Source organism: Trematomus bernacchii, unplaced genomic scaffold (genome assembly GCF_902827165.1).
Source record: "Trematomus bernacchii unplaced genomic scaffold, fTreBer1.1, whole genome shotgun sequence".
Classification (NCBI taxonomy): domain Eukaryota; kingdom Metazoa; phylum Chordata; class Actinopteri; order Perciformes; family Nototheniidae; genus Trematomus; species Trematomus bernacchii.
Genome location: NW_022987966.1, coordinates 4,007,901 through 4,028,830, shown reverse-complemented (window position 1 = coordinate 4,028,830; position 20,930 = coordinate 4,007,901). Strand labels below are relative to the sequence as shown.

General features: G+C 38.0%; 1 protein-coding gene across 4 annotated transcripts in view; it reads right to left on the bottom strand.

The window, feature by feature from the left end:
* Positions 1-6,012: 6,012 nt before the first annotated feature.
* Positions 6,013-20,930, bottom strand: part of LOC117471022 (RNA-binding protein Musashi homolog 2-like) — a 162,323-nt gene continuing 147,405 nt past the window's right edge. For 2 of the 4 annotated variants that reach the window (XM_034115799.1, XM_034115801.1), the window contains exons 12-15: positions 15,658-15,852; positions 11,635-11,789; positions 9,855-9,906; positions 8,094-8,179 (exon numbers count right to left, since the gene is read on the bottom strand). In XM_034115799.1, the coding sequence (XP_033971690.1) occupies positions 9,865-9,906; positions 11,635-11,789; positions 15,658-15,852 (392 nt within the window). In that variant the 3' untranslated portion in view covers positions 8,094-8,179; positions 9,855-9,864. Of the gene's footprint in view, positions 8,180-9,854; positions 9,907-11,634; positions 11,790-15,657; positions 15,853-20,930 lie in introns of all 4 variants that reach the window. The other 2 variants (XM_034115798.1, XM_034115800.1) reach the window with 1 other exon arrangement.

Genomic DNA, 20,930 nt, shown 5'->3' with positions numbered 1-20,930 from the left:
TTTGGCCGATTAACTAAAGGTGTGCGGCTGCTGCTGTGAGGAAATATCAGCCTGAAATTATAATGGGCTTTAATGGAGACATGTTGAAAGTTGTTGTCACTTCATGCCCTCAAGAGGCATTTTGTTTAATTATTTTTGCTTAATTATTTGTCAAGCTACGAGATGTTTTCCTACGTTTGTCATGACAAATTATGTCTCAGGAATGTAGGGTTTGGGAATTATGGCAGTTTTTAAAAAAAATATGAAGGCAAATTTCAAACTGTCCTCCACTCTAACTCTGACATCACGCACTCTGCCTTAACCTGTTACGCACCGCCCCCCCCGGTACCGGGCGGATAAACGCGTCATTTGCAGGAAACAACGTCTAAGGAATCTTAATATTTAATAAACTATGAATGTTTTATATCCATGTAACGGGAAGAAACTCAGCTAACTGATCTTTTTAATTTTTTTTCCCAAAAAAACCCCACAATGCTAACACTCAGCCTCTGAATTAGCCACGAGCGAAAAAATTTAACCTATCACTGCACATAAACTCACTCATAACTCCCTTATTACTTATCCTAGATGCACAGCCAACCCATCGATTAGCATCTCCTGGAAACACAGAATCTGGGGGTGCCCACCTCAACACTCAGTGATAAACATTTGCGACGCTATAAACGAAAACGTACATCAAAACATGTGGCGCTAGGTAGCTACAAACGCTAACATGGCTTACCTTGGTCAAAACTGGTCTTCAATGGTATTAAAACGATAAAAAAACGATGCTGCAGTTAATCCATAGGTTAATCCAATGTGTCTGTGTCCTCTTTGAAATGATTTCTGATAATCCATAAGCAATAAAACTGCTTTTTCGTTTCCAAATGTCAGAGCGAGAGATCGCTTCACTCTGGTGCAAACCTGCATGCGGGAAGCTTCACAACGAGTGTGTGTGGGGGCCTCCCCCTTCGATTATATTGGCTCTAACGGTCAGAAAGAGGTGTCAACCATCAAAATCGACCAAGGGGGGCCAGAGATATGGAAAAAAAAACATTTTCACCCAAATCACCTCAGAGGTGGAGTGGTTTTGGCTAAACCTCTCTAAAAAGGTCAAATGTCACTTGTTTTGCATCAATATTGATACTGGGTACTTATTATATGTTGTACTTTGGATTCCTAAAGCTTTTAGTCTACTAACCCATCATCCAAGGGTAGTCTTCACTATAAGTAAAAAAGAATTTTTGGACGGACACTATAATTTACAGTTTTTTACTATGTAAAATCTGAATTTTCTTTAAAATAAAAAACATCTATATTGATTCTGACTTTTCTACATCCAACTCACAGGTTTATCATTACTTTGAGAAAAAAGATTATTAATTTATGGTCATTTGTTCTGGGAATGTCATTTTCGAGCCTGAGACCTGAAAAACAGGCTCAGGGCTTAACAGGTTAACAAAATACTTCACATTCATCCAGTTTGTGACAGTAGTTGTAGCATTTTTGAGACTTTTAAACTTTAATTACCGCTGTTGCGAAAAAGTAAGGGAATACAGTATGGGCTCTAACCAAAGGCTGGTTTAATGAAAAATAAACTGTGAACAGTCTTGGACAGTCATGAGGTAGAAAACCTTGTACAGTGTCGTTCCTCTGTTCTAGCCGTTGCTAGGCAGCAGAACCAGGAAGTGTCGGTATATCAACTACCCACTTCAAACACTTAAATTAAAAGTAATTTGGTCCTAAAAGATGAAAACTGCGAAAAGTTAGAAAGGAGTTACTTTCCCACAACATTAATTTGACTGAGCCAAGAACGCATGTGTTGCTGCCATGATGGAGCTGGTTGGAGGCGGGGCTTAAGTAATACAAAAGTGCAAATGCTCTATGTGCTCAATGAATGCGGAGATTACCGGAAGATCCGGATATTTTCGATGTTGAGAGTCAGGCCATTTTGGCTACTAAGCAACTAGGAATTAACAGGGCCCCGCATCAAACGCTGCATCTTGTTCTCTTTATACCTCCATGAGTAGAACGGACTACTTTTTCTGAGTGGACGTTATACAATCATTTCATGAAGACCTGTCGATGTTCTTTTTGCTATAACTAACAGCTCAGTGAAAAATCCCCTTCTCAATAATTGATAACATTTCTGTTGCAGTGTGTTTCTGTCAGGAAACCTTGCCAGGTAGCAAACACTTGAGGCCGTAGGCTGAGTTTCAGTTATTTCTTGCAGAATGATGATCAAGGATCCTTTGGATTGGATTTATTTTGCAATCGAAACGTTTTGAATTTGACAAGAGGGGGGCATACATGATGTAAGGACAACCCCACTTCAAGACTGCACACGATTAGTTTTAAATGACTTGTGACAAGTTTGTTTAATTTTGTTCGCTTGTTCTAATCATACTGATTGTGATGTATTGTTTTTTTAATGAATGAATATTATGAATAGTTTATCATAACATAATTTCAGCAGTAAAAACAATAGGTGACTGATTGAAAACAGCTTTATTTTCATTTTCTAGACAAACACATTGATTTCTGGACCAGAGTAGAGGATGGAAAGCTTTCACAAACATGTTTTATTATCATTATTTGAAAATACAAATACAAAATTATACTTTCCACATCTGGGATGTGAGAGACCCCCATCCCCCCATCCCCTTATTTCATATTTTTTTGTTTTTACAGCAGGGCTTGAGCAAGCCATACAAGAAGACCTGAAAGATGTTTTCAGACCGTCAGTCCATTCAGTCAGCTCTCATGGTAAAAAGTCTGTTAACACTAAAAAAAAAAGGGCAAGTGGTAAGTATGGGCAAGGCAATCAGAAGACCTCCGGATGAAGGACAACCATCTACTGCTACAGGATGAGACTAATGACTGAGAACATGAAACCTTTACATCAGAGTTGTGCCACTGTTGGCACACTAAACACAATTATTATTGTACCTTATTTTCAGTATCAATTATTTTGCATTATTGGAAAAATTGAGCTGCAAGTGTTGGCTATATATAAAGCTGTTGATCCACATGCTGAAAGCCTTGGATCTGTGTGTACATGAGCGTCCAGCTACTAGCAGGCTCCGTTTCAGGGACAAAAGAGCAGTTGGCCATTACCTAGCACTTGCCTCAAGATTCAAGTTTAAGTGGATAAAGTAGTACACTCACAATAAAAATTCCCAAAACTTCCAGGTAGAATGTTCTCTTTTTTTTCTGTCAACAGATGAACTCGTCTAACAAGATGTATAACATTCATTCGCTGTAAACTTCTGTCAATATTTACGTACAGCAACAACAGAGCCATGCTACCTTAAAGTGCAGGATATGAATTAAAATCAAGACATGTGGACCGGGATCAGCTGCTTGAAATGGGCAAACAACTCCTACTTTAATAACACTTCATATCAAAGTGGCTTAGACAAGTGCAGATCAGTGTGACAGTTGTAACACACAATGAAGATTTGTCAAAATAGTTTGAACCGTTGCACCGTAGAGTGATGTAATAATAACATATTTTTGTAGGCGGTCTCAGAAGTTAGCATTGCAAGGGCTCTCTTGACCAAAAACGATTATATGAATAGATCTGTGCCAAACAATTGTGTTACTTACACATTTTGTTCAGCAGGATCATCTCCACATATTAACATATTAACACCGTATATAATAGTTGAAGCCTAATAGCAAATGCTATAAGTAAAAAGCTAATCTTAGGCTATAAATGAACTACATCATGGACGCATGACCTCACACCGCTAAGCTAAAGGCGGCTAATGTTTGGCGTGATGACGTTTAGTATCTTCATTAAGCCACTTGTTAGCAGCAGCCACTTTTAGGACACCTGCAAGCTTCAGACAGTCACCACTGGGGTATTTACTGATGTATTTCAAGTCATAGAATAACCCCCCAGATTTTCATTAAAACACTCTCAGCACTTATATTAATGTTTTCTGACAATGATAATTTATAACTGCCCTTTTAGACTAGCTTTGCCCCCTTGCCCATCTATTCTAAACACTATATATTTGTTTGACTGCCGGACCCACATGGACCCACTCCTCATTGGAAATAATAATAATGAAAAAAACAAAAAACAAACCTAGGATTACAACTGTCACTATTTGATTTTTTTGGATGTATAAATATAATTCACTTGACTTGACTTGACGCCCCTAATGCAAATGCAAAGTAGTGACCAATGAGGATAATGTAAACGCTGCATTGTGTTCATTGACTTCCTGCCTGTCTATAGCACTGCTCTATGCAATCAATGCTTTTTGGTAAGAGTGCAAAGCCATAAAATATATATAACAGATATATTATGGAAGGTCTTAGGTAGATTTTGATCTAATATATGCCATTTGAGTTCAGTTCACCAGTTATACAGTATATGGATAACAAGCTTTAGTGATTGGAAATCTAACATGTATTAAAGTATGAGCTGTTTGATTGATCCAAGAGCAAAACTAAATATTTCAAATTGAGTTCAAACTCAAAAGTACTGAAAGTAAAAAAAAACAGTATTCAAAAAGTAGTGCCACTGGGACATAAACAAAAAAAGAATATTAGAACACAGCATTCAGATTAGTTATATTTATAATAATCGTTATTATTGCTGTTGTAACTATATAAAAATATGCTTTTTGTTTCATCATTCCTCCTGCTCTTTAACTTCAAATTTCTAAAAATCGAAGTGTTTTGCATATCCAGCATTAGCATTTAAGGTAGTATGGCAAACCCCCTTACTATGACATTCAAAGGTGGGGGTCCTATTAATGCCGTGTTTAGAAGAACAACTCACAGCAAATCTTTCTTGAAACACTTACAGAGCCTTGTACGGTGGCCGACAGGAGCAAACACGCTACAACGGCCCGAAACACTTCCAGGAGAAACGTGCTGCATTTTCAAATACAATAAAAATAAAAAAACATGCCAAAACATACGCAAATGAAGAAACATCTTTGCCAACTTGACAACACATGTGCAGCATTTACTAATAGCACTGCGAATACAAAAAAGATAAGTTCAAACACGACGTAAACAGGGACACTAAAAAGTGATGCACACAGCTGGGACCGGAGCACTTGTTGGCGTAAGGAGATTCTAAAGTTGGCTAACTCCCACAGTGTTTCATAACTGTAAGTGTTTTGTCAGTATATTGGAAACGACTAGGTGAAATACGTTAGTGACCTACCTTACAGCAGATCTGCAATAATATCAGAACGAATGACGCGATTACATTGTTGAAATAAGCTAATAAAACTCTTTAGGTACGTTTCCAGACGGTGACAGTTGGCCAACTTTATAACCCCAAACATCAACAAGCGCTCCGGTCCCAGCTCTGTGCGTCACTTTTTAGCCGCGGAATTTGTTATTTGCAGAGTTTTGGTGAATGTTATCTAAAAGCTGCGTTGACAAGTTAGTGAAAATGTTTCTTAATTTTCAAGTTTTTTGGCCAACATCTTTTTATTGACATTGATTTGTAAAGCGCAGCACGTTTCTCCTAAGGTAAGTGTTTTGGCCGGTTGTAGCGCGTTTGCACGGGTCGACCTCCGTAGGTTTGGTTTGCTGAAACCATGTGAGAGCAGCACAAATTCAACATAAAAATATAAATTCAAGTGAAACAAATGTCCGCTTCAGTCAGGAAAATGTCAAAGAACTATCCTTACAGGTCCTACGTGATGAGTACTAGCTAACAATATTGCAACTACAGAACATCTACCACTAGTTACTGGGAGAAAGAGTGAGAGAGACAAAACAAGTGAGAGTTTTAAAGGTAACACATCTGTGTATAGGACACTACACTGGTATCAAAGACAGCACTCCTATAAGTCATTAGATTTTCTTTAGTATATGTTACTGCAATACATTAATGCTCAACTGAAGATTATTGTAGAGGATGATGAAGAGAAAACGGGATGAATATACAGTACATGATATATTGTGATTTATATAGATATTATTTATAGAATCATTAACAGCCACAAAAATATTGATGCAAATCCTTCATAGAAATGTGAATCATACAAGGGAACATACATGTTTCTTTTTTTAATTAACAACTTACACATTTGTTTTTTTGTTTTCTGATTATTACTGCATTATAGAAACAGTCCAGCATTCAGCTCCCCAGTTTGTAAAAGTAATTTGTAAAATATTTGTATTAGCACAGAGGGAAGAAAACCGCGTACATTTATCAATTCATATCAATTTAAAACTTAAAAAAAGATTGATTCTTTAGTTATAGCAAATCCTTATTTACATGAAATTACAGACAACATTCCTATTTTTCTTTACATTTTTTGTAATGCGTGTATGAACATCTGTGTGTTTTAATTGATGTTGGATCGACCAGTGTTAAGCAAGCAACTGTAACATTTAAAAACAGTAAATAAAACTCCATACATTTTCAAGTTAGGCTGACCAAAATTGAGTTATAAATAAAAGTCCACTAAATGTGCAAATGAAATCTGCTCTCAGCCTTACCTCTAATGACCAGTCATATTTTTAAATAGGTTCTCTTGTCATCGTTAGAAAATCTCATAGGACTGAGGTAATAAGCAACACTCATCTGCTGCACTTCTTCCTCCTCGTAACAAACACAAGTAGCAAAACTTGAAATATTGTCTTTTGTGTGACACCGTACATGTGAAGACAATTACAGCATATGACATAAAAATCATCTTTGTAATCCAAAAACGATCAAGTGTGCTTTGGATTGATTTGTTTTCATGCTACAGAGCTTCAGAGAGAATTAAAGGAGAGTCCGTCAGTTGTGTGTCACAGACATAATTGTGCGCACTATAGAGTTGTGCAGTGATGTTGTTGTTTTGTAGGCTGACCCGGAAGTTAGCATCATAAAGGCCGCCACAACAAAACAAGCCAATGGGATTTTTCCTTTGGATTTTGGAACATTGCAAAAAATAAGATCTGTGGCTAACAATGATTTATGATACTAACATGTTTTGTTCAGGTGGATAATCATCATATATTTACTTCACTTTTCGTAGTAGTCGAAGCGTTAATGCAATTTACAATAGTAAAATGCTACCGTTACTATAAACGAGGCTATAAACCATACATCACGGTCACATGACTTCACGTCACCGACGCTAAGTTAAGGCGGACCATTGTTTGGCGTGATGAAGTTTGGTAGGCTTATTTAGCTACTTGTTAGCAGCCGCTGTATTAATGACACAAAAAAGATTCGGACATGGATGGAGTATTTAACGACATATTTTATGTCGTAGAACAAAACAGGATAATCTCTAAAATTTGTGTTAACCGCAGACCTTATTTCAGGAATTAAACAAAACACATGTTCAAAAAACCGTTGACTTTGAGACAAGGGAACCGGAACTGGTAGAATACTAACTCATTCATGGGTTAAAGGACTCATTCCTTCAGCTCTCTATAGCTCATAATGTAGACAAATATGCTGGTATCAAATTAGCCACAGGTAGCAAAGAGCATGTAAGGAGCGAACCAGCAGTGCATGATGGGACTATCTTCAGGTAATCCCTTCCTGTCCCTCACTAAACCACTATAATTACTTAAACACCATGTACAGTTATACACTTCTTTCAAAATTTGACACAGAAATAAAAACACAACTTTGTATATATTAATTTTCTCAAGACAAAAAAACATTTATAAAACAGGACTGTGAAAATATTGTCGTCCTCTTATTGCCTAAAATGGGTATGTCGAGACCACATTGCTAGAACCAAAGCTACTAGGTGTAATTGGTTTGTCTTGTGTTAATTGATACGTGAACCAACACTGTTCACATCAGACGTTTTGTACGTGTAAACTGACAATCTTTCATCACTCAGAGATAAGAAGTAACCACAGTGACACACACAAAGGGTGTAGTACATTGCTTTAGTTTAACTTGCTAATCAAAACAAATAAACAAACAAACGTACACTTAAAATAATCATAATTAAATATTTTAAAAATAATTTATCATTATTGATTAAATGTCCAATACAATACTTTTACAAATCAAAATGAAAGAAAAATAATTCAAATCCAAACCAGCAAATCTCAACACAAGTATACCGGACACAGTCAGAGGGATCTCCATCGCAGGCTGTTCACCACTTCTGGACTTTTGTTTTCAAACGGTTCTTCATCTGGTCCCACCCCCGCTCAGGCTCACTGCGTGGAGGCTGTAGTGGTTAGTGCTGGGTGGCATCACCTGTACACAGAAGCAGTTTAGAGACCCGGCCTGACTTCCCTTGGCATCAGTCCCTTTCAATGGTAATCCAAAGCATCGTCCATGCGTCTATCGGTAATTAGAAAACACATCCTTTCATGCTTCAAGGTGAAAAAGGACAATGACAGTACCCTAGCATCTTAGGAGTTGCAAACGAAAGCAACACACACTACAGACACACTCTCTGTTGCCTTCTCTCATGGCACCCTAAATTTCCATACGACACTGGGGATTCTCATACAGCAGTTCAAATGGTTTTCTACCATTGTAGAAGACAGTGAAGACTACCAGTGTGAAATGCTTTGGTAGGAACATAAAAAAGGTGGAACTCATACAAGTATTGCTCTTGATTATTTTAACAAGATTTGAAAAAGACATGCAATTATGTGATTGACACTTTATTCAGACCATTATTTAAGTAAGACCTAACAATGGCTGATGTGATACTTGTGTTCGGCTGTTTCCTGTTTAAGCATGACAATGTCCCATCTAAATTACACTGACATCATTCCTAACCAACACATTTGTGATGGACTACAACTCTGACTGCAAGTCAGGCCTAGTTGGCCAACATCGGGAGGAATTTGGGGTTAAGTATCTTGCCCAAGGACACTTCAATCTGTTGACTGCAAGGGCTGATATTGAACCAACAACCCTAATGGTAGAGTGGTATGATAATAGGGGGTGTTATTTTATTCTTTCAGTGATGTTTGGTTTGTTATAACACCTTAAAAAGAGAAAGGTGGAACTGGTGGGATAGACATGTTATGTCACACCCTTTCAGAGATACTCCTTGCTGGCAGGTAGAAGACAGGCTGACAGCCAGCTGGCAGCCAAATGCCTCCGAAGCCCCAGGGCGTGTCTAGATTCAACTGTTTCAATTTGGTGCAGGGTGTCACCACGAGAGGCCGCTTCCAATACAGAAACACATTAACCAGCTAAGGTTTATTGAGAGTAGGGGAATAGCATCTGGTCATGGTTGGAGAACAAATCATTTGCATGCATGAGCGTTTTTCCATTTATGACAAAAAGGCTTTTAGCTACTTAAATACGCCTGTGTCAAATCAAGTGTGCTCTAATGTAATGTTTCACAATTGCATCTCTTCATCAAAATAAGTTAAAATGTCAAAACAAATGCAGCTCTGTGCTCATCATAAACTTGAGTTTTGTGAAGCACACAATCACTGGCAGGCAGATGAAATGCCTTATTTAACATGTCAGCCTTAAGTAGAAGCTAATGAAGTTATATTTGAAAACACACGGGACTTAACATTTGAAAAAAGAGAAAGGGAACCATATGAAAAAAGAAACTTTCCCCCGCCCTTCATCCTAGAATTCCAAACTAACTGGGCAAATGTCAGAAAAGAAACAGTGGGTAAAGCAAAGTTTGACAACAAAGGATTTCATGTAAAACTTGTTGTATGCATGCATGCATATGTGAGTCTTTAAAGGGTTCGCCATGGGAACATATTACATAGCTGTTGCTGGCACAAACCCTGTGAATAGTTGTGACAACCCATTGAGGAATGATCAGGTCAACAATACATATGATAGGAGCAAAAATGAAAGGGAAATAAGATGTTTAAAAGGGATGCAAGAACAATACATGTTTGTATGGGCAGATAAGGTTGTGAGAATAGTATAAAATACCAGTCACCTGTTAGCTTTCAATGGTATCCATTTGTAAAAGCTGTCGCAATCAATGGACCCTATAATGTACAATTAGTAACTGTCAGTACACACTTCTTTGAAAAAAAGTACTTGTGAGTGTAGTTTATTCAAAGGATGGGATGACAGCATGAATGGAAACACACAGCTTGAGTCAAATGGCAACATTTGGGATCTCTGAAATTGCAAACAGGTTGTTATCTATTAAGGTTTGAACTGCGCCGTAATAACTGTGACCCACAAGCTATACCATATATATTCTACTATGAACTATGTCATAACATTACATGCCAGCCGAACTGTGTATTGTTTTTAGAAACGTAAACACATGTATCCAAAATGAGTTTATATTTTCTGTGAATTATTTAATATGTGTAGGGCCGTTGGTTACAACATACTGGTTTAAAGTACATGGTGCATATCGGATTACTGTTACAGAAATGGAATAAAACCTCATGTAACCACACCATCAAGTCAAGCCTTGACAGCAGGAAGTTATATTTGAGGTCATCGTCTATAAAATGAACCTGATTGTCATACAGATCTTTCAGAATCACAGACCACGATATCTGTAAACACTACAGAGATTAGAGATGAATATGTCTGTTTATTTACTTGGAGGAAAAATATACATTGAGGCATATTCAATTCAAAACAGTAATTATGGACCGATGTACAGAAGACGGTTGCATTTACTAAAAGGGGAACCAAACAACTGTTTTCATAACTCTTATATATCATGATAACTGTATGTTCTGTATGCTCTATTTTTGTATTAATCTACAACGCATAGATGAATGTGGATTTAGTTTGTTAGGTGAACGCAGCACACTTCAGGTCATATCTAATGCATGAAATAATGAGATGTTCAGATTACATGTTTTCTCTTCTATACCAGATGTTGTTCACAATGTCTGTGTGTGTGTGTGTGTGTGTGTGTGTGTGTGTGTGTGTGTGTGTGTGTGTGTGTGTGTGTGTGTGTGTGTGTGTGTGTGTGTGTGTGTGTGTGTGTGTGCACCAAAAAGCAGCTGGTGAAACACGAAAGGCCTTGTTAGCATTTTTGGTTAGTGTACTGTTGACTTGAACAGTAGATCAAAACAGGCCATTCTCACTCTCATTCAATTGGTAATGAAAGTCAACTAGACATTATTTTATTGATGGCCTTTAGGAAAGGCAAACTGAATGTAGAAAGAAAGGGTTGGCAGTTAGCAGTGCCGGCGCTGACAAAACAATGATGCCTGTTTTTACACCAATTCAACAAAGTAGTCGTCTCGTGCTGCTAATGAATGAAGAATGAGTTAACCACATTGAGTTAGGGCCTCTGTTCACATAGCGCCTTTTTCTGACCGCCAGCGTTTCTTGTTGTTTCCAATGGGGAGAGAAAAGGCGTTGTGCATGTTTTCTGAGCGCACTACCTTTTTTGTGCGGCCACTGTGAGCGCTTATAGGTGAAAATATTTCTTACACTTTTATCGCCATACGCAGATCGTACTCGACGGCTGTAGATTGGTGTTCATGGTTAAAAAAACAATGTCAAAGATAGATACAGTATATATAAATACATATATAGTAGCCCAACCAGATAGATACAGATAAGGGGGCGAATCTAGTCATATACATAAATTGGTCATATGTTGTCAAGATATCATTGTCACAAAAACATTATAGAAACGCTTTCTGCCTAAAAAAGACGCACAGCCTTAGTGAGAATTGATGGGCTGGAAGATGAAGATGATGATGTCATGATGTCACATGAATAGGTATACTTACAGCAATGCTGTGGCTGAAGCCGGAGCCCGGCTGAGGGCTGGTGGCGCTGATGTAGTTTCCCACACCAGAGTCCTGACTGGTGCCTCCATAGAGGTCAGCTACGGGGCCAGGACTGTTGGCCCCATGGAAGGCTCCAGGCCTGGTTTGGTTGCTTCCTGTTGAGGAGGACCAGGAGATGGATTAGCCAGAGGAACTATTACACAGCTGGCACTCAGAGATAAAGGTTGACTATGATCAGGCACACATTGAGAGAGGAAATGTATTTTAAAGCATTTTCAGGCTACAGTGTGAAGTTGGACCCACGTAACACTCAACAAAAACGGCTCCAAAATGGTGGAACAAGCTCTCCTTAAATATCAGGAAATCTGAAAGTCTACACATTCACTGCACCTTGACCAATAAACCTTTGAATAATGGTAGTACTTTCACTGATTTGAAGCGAATGGACTTGCAGGTATATACAGTATATATTTCTTTGTTAGCCTCTCTTTAGCCTTCTCTGCTTTGCACTGCTCAGAACCCTCAGATATGAATGCCAGGCAGAACATGCACAGGGGGATCGGGCACAGCACCCCTCGTCTTATCAACACCTGTCACAGGAGAGCCTCCTCACTTCAGCACACCTACACCCCCTCCTCACCAAACCCTTATATGATTGTGATTATCTTCTCCATTGGACCTAGCCTGCCTGACAGGCAGAACATTACACAGGGTGTCCTGGGTAATGTATGCTAAAAGACTGCAGGGGTGAGACACATTTAAATGGACTCACTTCAGGAGTGTATGATTGAAGAAGAAACGACATACAGATCACATTCATATTTCGGACTGGTCATTTTTTAGAGGAGTAATGTTTATATGACCATATACTGTACACTAGGATTTCAGTTAAATGTTGAGGGCAAAGGCTCCTTCCAAATACACATCTATGATACTTACACATTTTGCTCAGCAGGATAAACTACATATTAGTACCACTATTATAACAGTTAAATGTCATTCTTAAATGTTGTATGTGAGGGACTACGGATGGAAACTAGCTCAAAGCTCAAATCCGGCATGTTTACGTTTTTAAAGCATTATTTGTTTTAAATGTTCATCAATGTGCACTGTCCCTCGTCAAATAAATGATTAAATAAAAAATAAAAAAGTTTAGGCGTCAATGCAATCTTCAGAAGTGAATAGCTAACCTTAGGCTATAAACAAACTACGTTGTGGTCACATGGATCAACACCGCTAAGCTCAAGGTGGACTCTTGTTCTGGGAGATGATGTTTAAGCCACGTGTTATCCACTGAGGAAGCCCGGAAGTGGTAAAATGCTAACTCATTTCTCCAACACTCTATTGTTTCCCTTACCAGGGTTCCTGCAGGTTTCGCCAACTCAAATTTAAGACTTTTTAAGACCTTTTTAAGACCACTTCGAATAGAATTTAAGACCTATTTCACGGCAAGAAAGTATGAAGGAAAATTGCTATGAAAGAAGAAATACGTCCCATAATTACTTACAAATCAAATGTATTCATGTTCAACATAAGAACAATGACTGAACATAACAGCATAACAGTACAGAACTGTGTTAGCCAAAAAGTGTGTATGTGTCTCTGTGTGTGCTTGTGTGTGTGTTAGGGCTGTGCAATTAATCGTATTTTAATCGCAATTACGATTTTGGCCTGCCACAATTACAAAAACATAATCGAAAAAACCTATTATTTAGCTTTGCTAGGTTGTGACAGTGCACTACGACATATTTGATCTAATTAATTTTAGTCTAATTTATTTTTATTTATCATATTTATATATGTTTAGTAGCTTGTGGAAGTGCGCTCCAAAATATTTGTTGATCTTGTTTATTGGTATTTATTATTTTGATATTATTTATTTAAATATATCATTTATTTAATTTATTTTTGTATTGGTTTTTCAGTTGAATTATACGTTCAGGGTAATCAACAGTTAAAAAGATACTGTTCAAATTATTATTTGTTTTAAAGTTCAATAAATGGATGTTTTCAAAGTCAATGAATAATCGTGATATCAATTATTGACCTAAATAATCGTGATTATGATTTTTGCCATAATCGAGCAGCCCTAGTGTGTGTGTGTGTGTGTGTGTGTGTGTGTGTGTGTGTGTGTGTGTGTGTGTGTGTGAGAGAGAGAGAGAGTAACAAGAGCTATATTCAGAGCTCTGCTGCCTTGGCTACAATCTTTCATCGTTGCTGTTGTATGATTGGTGTTTAACTACGGTATTTAGCGTATACACTACAGCACCTCCGCTTTTAGGGTTGACGTCGAAGACCCAAACGTCGCCCGGAGGTCCAACGGTGTTGTTGCGGGAGCTGCTGCACTAGCTAACGCTGCACTAGCTAACGCTACATTAGCCAAACAAACGCTAATTTATTTTGCAAAAGGTGCAGCAGGCTTCAAACACGTTCCCCTCCACTGGTTTCAACCAAGCACTAAATTCGATGTTTTCCAACCAAATACGGTTGAACTTACACTTCCCCATATTTATTTGTAAGTAGATTCGAAGAGACATGAGTTTCTGACTGCCGCTTGCTGAAGCTTGGTTGCTAGGTTACTAGCTGGGTGTTCTCCGTTAAGGGGCCGGGGGAAACAGAGTTAGTGATTACTGGTTCCATGTTGATTTATTTCAATACAAATTGTTGGGGGGAACTGAAAGGCTATTACCGTTACTTTGCAGCCCGGACATTTCCCCCAAAACACATTTTAGACGCGATCGCAACACAGAAGTACCTTTCAAATCCCATCATTTTTAAGACCTTCTAAATCATATTTAAGACCTTTCTTATTTTTTTGGTCATATTTAAGACCTTTTTAAGGCCTTAAATTCAGATTATCAAATTTAAGACTTTTTAAGACTTTTTAAGACCCCGCGGGAACCCTGCCTTACCTTTGTTAGGAGAAATATACTAACGCAATGTGTTTGTGTGTGTGTGTGTGTGTGTGTGTGTGTGTGTGTGTGTGTGAGATGAACTTGTGCCACTGCTTCTTATACTTTGAAGTGAGTCTATGAGTCTATGAAAATGCACAACCCCATTCTCAGAAAACTATGAGTTAGGAAGACGGACATTTTCCTAAGCTATTATTCTCAGGGGTAATTTGACCCCCTTGACCTCGTTTGGCCTTATGACCCACTTCTCTTTTGCTAATTTCTTAGAGTCTTTGCTGGGCAGAGTTTTTAATATACACTCCAGATAATGTTGATGCTCAAATCAGGAAACACCACAGTAACTCTAGAGAGTGCTGTGGCAGGAACAAGGGTTGTTTGTGAAAAAAATGTCTGTCGTTTTTCGTTATGTTTTTAGTTTTGTATCTAGCTCTTAGCGCCAATCAGTTGTAACTGGGATGGCATCATTAGCTCCTCTACCTCTAGCACTACACGATTGGTTTATTTTTGCTGAATAAATGACACATGATTGCAGCTGGCTCACACTGTGTGTAGTGGAAGAGTTTCTCACAGGCGATTCACTCATTGTTCCATCACATGTGTTGTGGACTCACAAACTCGAGGGCTTAGGAAATGAATAGTTACAAATAGTACCTTCCAATGTTACTTGTTGCTTTATCTGGAGACTAAAGTATCGAATAACCAATAACAACTTGCCACCTAGGTTTCAAAAAGCACATTGACCATTAAAAGCTTCCATTGCATTTTTCTATTGCACTATTTTACTTCCTTATTTATTTATGTCCTCCAATACTGGAATATTAACGCCAGCAACACAACCCAAACACAAGATCTGCAGACTGTTACAGACCAGTTAGAGGGTTCATACTAAACAACAAATGTAGTATTTTTACAATACTCCAACAAATGACACAACAACAGAAATAAAAATGAACCATTCTCCTAAGGCACAGCTAAGAAAAGCATGCACTGCATTCTGGGCAAATTGCCACACAGCGTCATGCCTCACTGCTTTGTTATCCCCCTCCTCTGTGTCTCATGGTGTTGCTGCATTGTGTGTGACTCTGCGTGCAGGAGACACAGAGATACACACCTGGGCTCTTGAAGGGGTCCGGGCTGTGCAGGTGGTGCTGGATGGAGTTGGGGGAGTTGCAGGAAGAGCTGGCGTGATCACTGGGCAGGATCTGAGCCGCCTGGGCCCCCAGGGAGCTGTAGTCAGCCAGGGAGTAGGAGCCCCCTCCCCGCATGTCACTGCCGGCCGCAGAATACAACCCATAGTCAGGGAAGCCTGGGAGACAGAGGAGGGGAGGGGACATTTTATTATGACCTTGATTTAATATTTGTTTTAAACTGCAGTTCAGCATTATTATCCTATGAATACACAATACTTATACACAATGTGCACAATTCCACTTTAACTTGTTTATATCAATATTTGTATTCTATTTGATCTTTTATTGGACATTTTATTTATGTTTATGTAAGTTTCATTACTTTTCATTGAACGTTCTTACTTTAACTCATGATTATATACATTTTCTATTCTTGTTTTATTTATTTTTATTTTATTTAATCCTGAAAAATAATTAAAGCACAGAATAAAAAAAAATGCTCAAACGAATAATTGAGTATTAATGTGATAACAGCTATAGGGGAGAAATGACTGCCTGAATACTTTTACTAAAGCAAAATGAAGACATGATGATTACAAATGTTCTATAATTTAGCTGTGCTCATAAATAAATGAGAGTGAGTCAGAAAGGTCCTATTCATTTGAAATGTGACACTAACAGGTTTCCAAGTCTCAGCTTGATGAAAAGGGCCCATAAAGGCTTCTTCTCTGGCATTGGCCCTCACTCTTCTACAGATTGTACTAGGACTGCACATTTTGAACATTTGAAAAAATAAATCATGAAAGTTCAGAGCAACCAACCAGTTTGGTTGGTGGGTGTAGATCACTGGAAAGCTAATCATTTAAATACATGTTTGGCCATTGAACACATTCCGTAGTGACTAAATGGTGGTGCTACAACTTCCGTGTCAGTCTCTTTTGGCCAAAATGGCTTTTCACCATTGATGTACATTGGGAAAGAGACGTGTGTGAATCAGTGTATCATTTTTTTTTCGTTACATCAACTACCCAGTACCAACTTTTATATTTAAATCATCAGGTTCTTACAGTTGTAAAAAGTGCTATAACCCAAATGCATGTTATTTTCCCTCTAATTTGACTGAGCCAAGACCGAACATAACGGAACAGATAAAAGGCGGGACTTAAAGCTGGGAGGCAGGGCTTAAGGAACATTTGGAGTGTTTGAATGTGTTTACACTTGAAAAATGTTGTCTTTTTCAACGGAAGGAGATTAACTTCATTACTTTACATTTGATTTGTTTTGTGAAGTTTTTCATATATTCCCTGTGATCTGATTAGCTCTCTGTCCTTTCTGCAGAATCACATTTCCACTGCATCATTCCTCACATTATCTCTGACACATGATGTGCAGGGCGGTCTATCTTGTAATGTTTAGTATTTTAAGGGGATTTTTGTTTTGACCAGGGGGCCATAATCAGTGTCATTCTGAAGCAGACTCTGCTGAACATTGAGGAAATGTTATAACTTTTATGTATTACGTATTATGTCATTTCAACTAAGTTAACCTTTCATTTTTCTCAAAAACGCTGCAGTAAAATGTCCTGCAATTTGACCTGGCTTTAATCAGGGTCATTGTGATCAAAATGATTTCAATGTGGTAACATTTGATTTGAGCTGACTTTCCCTGCATATAAATGTAGTACTTCTGCCAGCTTATGGAAAAGGGCTTTCCATAAGTCCTCACATATTTCCCTACCTTTCTTGTCTATCTTAGTGCGTACTTAAATAAATAAAGTAAAACAAAAGCCAAAAAATAAATCTTTAAAAACAGTAACTGTAAAGAATCAAAGCAAAGGACATTTTGAGCAGAAATCCCTTTCACTTCTAAGAAAAACTATAATGGAAACACATCACATTAAGACTGTAACATTGTTGGTTTTATTTGGTATAAAATATTAACTTCATAATTTCAAATTGCTAGTCCAGCAAAATGAGTGTCAGTCAAACACTTTTAAAATCAACTCAACAGTACATTTGTAGTTTCTCAGACATGATTTCCTCACTCAAAGCTTGAATCTACTTTGATGTACGAGCTAATGTCCTTGACATTCCCATAGATTTTGGATATCCCAGTCGGAGACGGGCGTCCTGTTCACTTATCTCTCAGCTCTTTAATTAGATATGTAACAACATCAACAAATGGAGACCTGTCCTGAGGTCCCGGGTCTGCTCTCTTAATTAATGGTTGCTAATTAAAAAAAAGAAAGAAAGCAAAACAAGCACCATCAGATGCAGACTAGAATGTTTAGATGTTGCTTTGAATAAAAACAAAGGGAATGTCAATTATTAAAACCGATCATGAGAAACAAACCACTGCCCAGTTAAAACACACAATAAATACCTGCCAAAAAGGCTTTTTTCAGATAAATACCAACTAGCACCTGCCACATCAAAGAGATAAAAGACCTCTTTATTATCGTACCATGTAAATGTCATGCTTTCATGTTGATCATTTACTTTAGAACAGGCCGATGAAAGATGGACAATTCAAGCCGTAAAGGTAAAAGTGCAATACCTGCAATACTAAATGATTATTGTAATACAGCAATTCTGTTAAATATGAATATTCTTCAGCAACACGTCTCAACAGAACATTACAATGATTATTGTGTTAATATGTAATGTTTCATGTGAGCAACATTTAGCAACTTGTATTACAGTATGTGAATCAAATAGTGTAAGTGTATTTCTTTTAGGTTTTTTGAGAGCATGTCTGAGGAGCACCATCTCTCAATGATACCTTGTTGAGGTAAGTATCGTCTTTAGCCAACTGATTTGTAAGACCAGTTAGAACTTCACTTTGCCAAGACAATAACAGCGAGTTAAGCATGGAAAAAGGGAACATTTCCTAACAAATGGTTCGACTGTCGGGTTGTTAATCCTTGATGTTCTGAAAGGAACTTTCAAACTAATAGTATTTTAGGGATCCCACTCTCTACATTTTAACACATTCATTTAAAAAAAGGAATGCAATTTTACATTTGTGTTCCTCCATGTCATCAAGTGTTTTCCCTCACAGCTGTTGTATTTTGTGGAATACAGTTTGATTGATTTTTTGTAAATGCTTGAATTTTCTGGATATTGTATGTTCTTTCTCCATTTTGTTCAAAGTTTTGGTTACATATAGCAATCATTTAAATAGAATAGCAATCCAAGAGCCAGTGATGTGATGACATGAATCCCCACTCCCACCTAATCTGCCTCATTAATGTGTGCAATGGAGGAATACATTTTTAACATCTGTCTTGTCAGCTAAAAAGTACTGTCACTTTTTGTTGATGGTTGAGGTTGTGGGGAGGCTGGGGTTAGTTCAGTACTCACCTTGGAAATAACAGTTCATTTTATTACTTAAAGTGGACCTATCATGCTATATTTGAAAAATATAGTGTAGGACCATACCTATATAAGGCATATTTATACTTTTTTTTTTTCAAAATACCAAACAGATCATGCATTTTAGCCATGCCTCATTTTGCTCAATTTGACAATTTCTAGCTCTGTTTTTGCAAGGGCTGATTATGTGAGAACAGCACCATCTACAGGCCTGGCATATGTACTACAGCGTCTCCAGCGCTTTTGAACGGCAATGGCCGTGGCTGTCTCCTCCTGATTGGTGGAGTTGGCCCAATAGCCGTAGTGCCACCGTCCTGACGTCAGGACAGTGTTCAAATCTGGATCAGTTTTTATCAGATCCGTTGCAGCCCCTTTTTTAGAGATTTGGGTATGGAGGAAAAGAGAGAGGGTTGTGTTTTCTGACACTTGGTGAGTTCCCTGGAACACCGGGGACACATATTCATGTATAAAAGACGTACAAAAGTGCATTTTGCATGATAGGTCCCCTTTAATTCACCATGTCTATGAGTGTGTGTGTGTGTATGTGTGTGTGTGTGTGTGTGTGTGTGTGTGTGTGTGTGTGTGTGTGTGTGTGTGTGTGTGTGTGTCCTATATGTCCTTTCTTGCGTACACTGAACGTGCAGTATCCAACCATCTGGTCTAGATGTACACATAAGCACATTAACACAATGTGTGTGGCTAGTGTATACAGAGAACCGGACACTGGGTTGGAGCCCCGTTCATATGAAAGTTACTCAGTGGTGCAAGAAGCCAAAATGTTCTGACTCTTAAGTACAAAAATATCCAGATCATCCGGGGCTCTGGTCCCATACAGCATATGCTTAATGGTTTACTCAAGCCCTACCCCACATCCACTCCGCTGCCATTCTTGGCTCAGTCAAATGAATGAAGAGGGGAAGAAAGTCTGGTTCCAACCTTTAACAACTTTTAGGACCTAATGATATAATTAAATGTTCGTACTGGGTAGTTGAATTACCTTTAAACAAATGTATATGCTGATTTACAGCATATGTTAGTAACAAATACATTTCTAGGACAAATGACATCACATGGCAGCCATGAGAGTTGCAGTACCGCCGTTTGGCCGGTACAAAAATGTGCTTCAATGCAGGCTCACTCACAGGGGTTTGGTGACTGTTAAATTCCTCCTATCTTTCTTTATCTATTAAACATCTTCTGAATTACCACTGGAATTTCATGTAATCTTTCATTACAGGCTTCATTTCCTGTGATAGTTTTAAAAAGGATGTGGCCTTTTTCTATTTCTGCCCTGTGGTGGCTTTTCTCTCAGTAAATGGTCTTCTTCAAGATGATTCACAGAGTAATTAACATAAAGAGCACTCCTTTTCAGCCCAATACGGAAGCTCATTAATAATCTAGAATGGATGGCAGCTCATTTAGAACCCTGATAAAAACATCTTGAAGATGTCTAACAGATTATGCGCTTTACAATATTAATTTGTTATTGTCCTAAACATTTATATATTCAGACTTTCATGGCATTTCGACACATTTTTTAAAAATAAGAATGTGTTCATATCATATGCAAGTGTCAGAATACTGTATATGCACACTTTTAAGCAAACACCACATAACACACACTAATACACATTATACACACAACACATACACAATATTTGCACTCAACAAACAGTCGGACAGCAGCAGAGTCCTGAGGTATTGGAAGTATTATTTAGTGAGGAGAGGTTGTTTGACCTACTTTTTCAATGCTCAAATATATTTTAGCAAAAAGGGGCCTGGAGGAGGGGGTGGGGGGGCATTTGGTATTCCTAACGTGTGTTTAGCAGTGGTGGAATGTAACAAACTACATTTACTCAGGTATTGTACTTAAGTACTAT